Source organism: Myotis davidii, unplaced genomic scaffold (genome assembly GCF_000327345.1).
Source record: "Myotis davidii unplaced genomic scaffold, ASM32734v1 scaffold370, whole genome shotgun sequence".
Lineage (NCBI taxonomy): Eukaryota > Metazoa > Chordata > Mammalia > Chiroptera > Vespertilionidae > Myotis > Myotis davidii.
Genome location: NW_006288615.1, coordinates 12,528,314 through 12,531,009, shown reverse-complemented (window position 1 = coordinate 12,531,009; position 2,696 = coordinate 12,528,314). Strand labels below are relative to the sequence as shown.

The following is a 2,696-nucleotide window of genomic DNA, read 5'->3' as shown; positions in this document are numbered from 1 at the left end:
GCAAAATAAAGTGGAATCATATAGCATTAGTTTTTCGATGATTAGCTTATTTCACTTAGCATAATGTACTCAAGGTTCATCCACGTTATAGCATGTTTCAGAATTCCCTTTCCTTTTTAAGGATGTATAATATTCCATTGTATGTAAATACCCATTTTGTTTCTCCATTCATCTGTTAAAGAGCACGAGTTATTTCTATTTTTTTGTTTTTGTGAATAGTGCTGCTATGAACATGGGTGTAGAAATATTTCTTTGAGACTGAGGAATAAATATTAAAACATCTTACCATAGCCTTCTTTTCCATATGCAAATGAAGGGGGTATTATCACTTTTCGCTTCTCTCCAGGGCACATATCCATCATAGCAATGTCTAGGCCTTTTATGACTTGCCCAACACCAAGAACAAACCATTTGGGGTGGCCTTCATTTTGTGTCCGGCTATAATAAAAAGCAACATTTAGGTAAGCTGATTTCAAGAAAAATGAAATCAAACTAAAAAAAAAACTGGGCACCCTGGCTGGGTGGCTCAGTTGGTTAGAGCATTGTTCCGTTATCACCAAAAAGGTTGCAAGTTCAACACTGGTTGGGGTGCCGAAACCGATTTGGCTCGGTGGATAGAGCATCGGCCTGCAGACTGAGGGGTCCCAGGTTCGATTCCGGTCAAGGGCATGTACCTGGGTTGCGGGCACATCCCCAGTGGGAGATGTGCAGGAGGCAGCTGATCGATGTTTCTCTCTCATCGACGTTTCTAACTCTCTATCTCTCTTCCTTCCTCTCTGTAAAAAATCAATAAAATATATTTTTAAAATAAAAAAAAACCCACAAAAAAACAAAAAAAAAACACTGGTTGGGGTAATAAGGGAGGCAACCGATCCATATTTCTCTCCTACATCGATGTTTCTCCCTCTCGATCTAAAAATTAATAAAACATATCCTTGGATGAGGATTAAAAAAATACTGCTGGGCATTTAGTTATATTACAATTGGAGTCCCCTTTAACCATCTCTCTTCCCATACTATATCTCATTCTGAACCCCCCCTGGTGGGGTGTTTGGCTCAAACATACCTCATATTAGCCAGAATGAGGTACAATTTGTCATCTTATTTTCTTTTTGTCATTTTCACAAAAACTACTCAACAGTTAACTTTTTTAATGGGCCTTCTGCCCCTACCTAGCTGCATGGCTTGTCCAAATAATACATTTAACCTGTTTGGATTTGTTCTAAAAAATGATGGTGCAGTTTTAGCCACATAAATATTCTAAAGTTATTTAAAATTTGTACCCTTTCTTCTTAAATTTCTCTATTTTCTTCTCAGTAGAAAGAACTAACTTTTCCCAGGTCCTATCTTTATAGGTAATAGCACAGATGAAGAAAAGACATTCTCCCTCTGAGTGGTAAGCCTTTAATTAAATCAGAGTAGGCAGTCATGGGATGAGGGGTCAGGTGGAGGACACAGGGCCCAGAAGTCATCAGGGAAAGTTGCTGTGTGTCTTCTTGACAGTTGGAAAGTGTCCCCTAGTCTGTAAATATGGAGCTTCTGAAGGCCAGACAAAATCCCTTAAACTACCCAATCCAACCCTCTGTAAAGACACTCCAACCGGCAAAGGAAAAGTGTGAACATCCTTACACACTGTGCCCTGACTTACTTCTGTGAGTCCCAAGGGTAGTGGGAATGGTTGGCTGTGTGTGTGGACATCGTGTATTTTTTTTAAAAAAATTGATTCAGAGAGAGGAAGGGAGAGGGAGAGAGATAGAAATATCAATGATGAGAGAGAATCATTGATCAGCTGCCTCCTACATGCCCCCTACTGAGGATCAAACCTGCAACCCACAACAGAGGCTTTTGCCCCGAGGGGAATTGAACCTTGACCTCCTAGTTCAGTGATGGCAAACCTATGACACACGAACTCATTTTTTTGGTTGATGGCATTTAAATATATAAAATAAATATCAAAAATATAAGTCTTTGTTTTACTATGGTTGCAAGTATCAAAAAATTTCTATATGTGACACGGCACCAGAGTTAAGTTTGGGTTTTTCAAAATGCTGACACGCGGAGCTCAAAAGGTTCGCCATCACTGTACCTAGTTCATGGGTTGAGGCTTAACTACTGAGTCACACCAGCAGGGCCATAGTGTCTTTTTTGATAATTTCTTGGTCCAACATTTTCAATCACTTAGAAAGTAATATTCAGCTTCACAGAGAACTACTGCATCTAATCTGATTTCCCCCTTAGGAATGAAAGCCTCAACTCTTACTGTTAAAAAACAAGAACCAACCAACCAACCAATTAAGCTCCTGCATGCTGGAGGGAGGCTAGATTCCGCGCATCAACTGGATGTGACAGCGGTCCGCGGCATTTCCTACCTGCAGTAGAATTTCGTGCCATCTTTAGCCAGGTAGCCGTCATAATGGGCATTTAGCAGGTCTCCCTTCTTGCTAGTCTTAGAACAGTTTTCTGGACGATGCACAACTTCTATTTTCACTTCCTCTGTGCGCTCCTCTTCCTTTTGTCCCTGAGCAGTAAAAATGCCCCACACGTAAAAGAAAACGATTAATCTGAGCAACAAATGCATGATTCCTGGAGTTGGCCCCGGATGACCGCTGCGTTCCCTCCCGCGTGTCACTCGAGCCCTGTGGTCCTCCAGGCAGCGGAGTTCCGACGCGTGGCAGCATTATCTTACGTCACAAAGG

At 41.3% G+C, this 2,696-nt stretch overlaps 1 protein-coding gene across 2 annotated transcripts in view; it reads right to left on the bottom strand.

Moving 5' to 3' along the window:
- FKBP7 (FK506 binding protein 7) overlaps positions 1-2,690 on the bottom strand; it is an 11,646-nt gene extending 8,956 nt beyond the window's left edge. For both annotated transcript variants that reach the window (XM_006760572.2, XM_006760573.2), the window contains exons 1-2: positions 2,370-2,690; positions 287-438 (exon numbers count right to left, since the gene is read on the bottom strand). In XM_006760572.2, coding sequence (XP_006760635.1) covers positions 287-438; positions 2,370-2,578 — 361 coding nt within the window. In that variant the 5' untranslated portion in view covers positions 2,579-2,690. The remainder of the gene's footprint in view (positions 1-286; positions 439-2,369) is intronic.
- Positions 2,691-2,696: the final 6 nt, after the last annotated feature.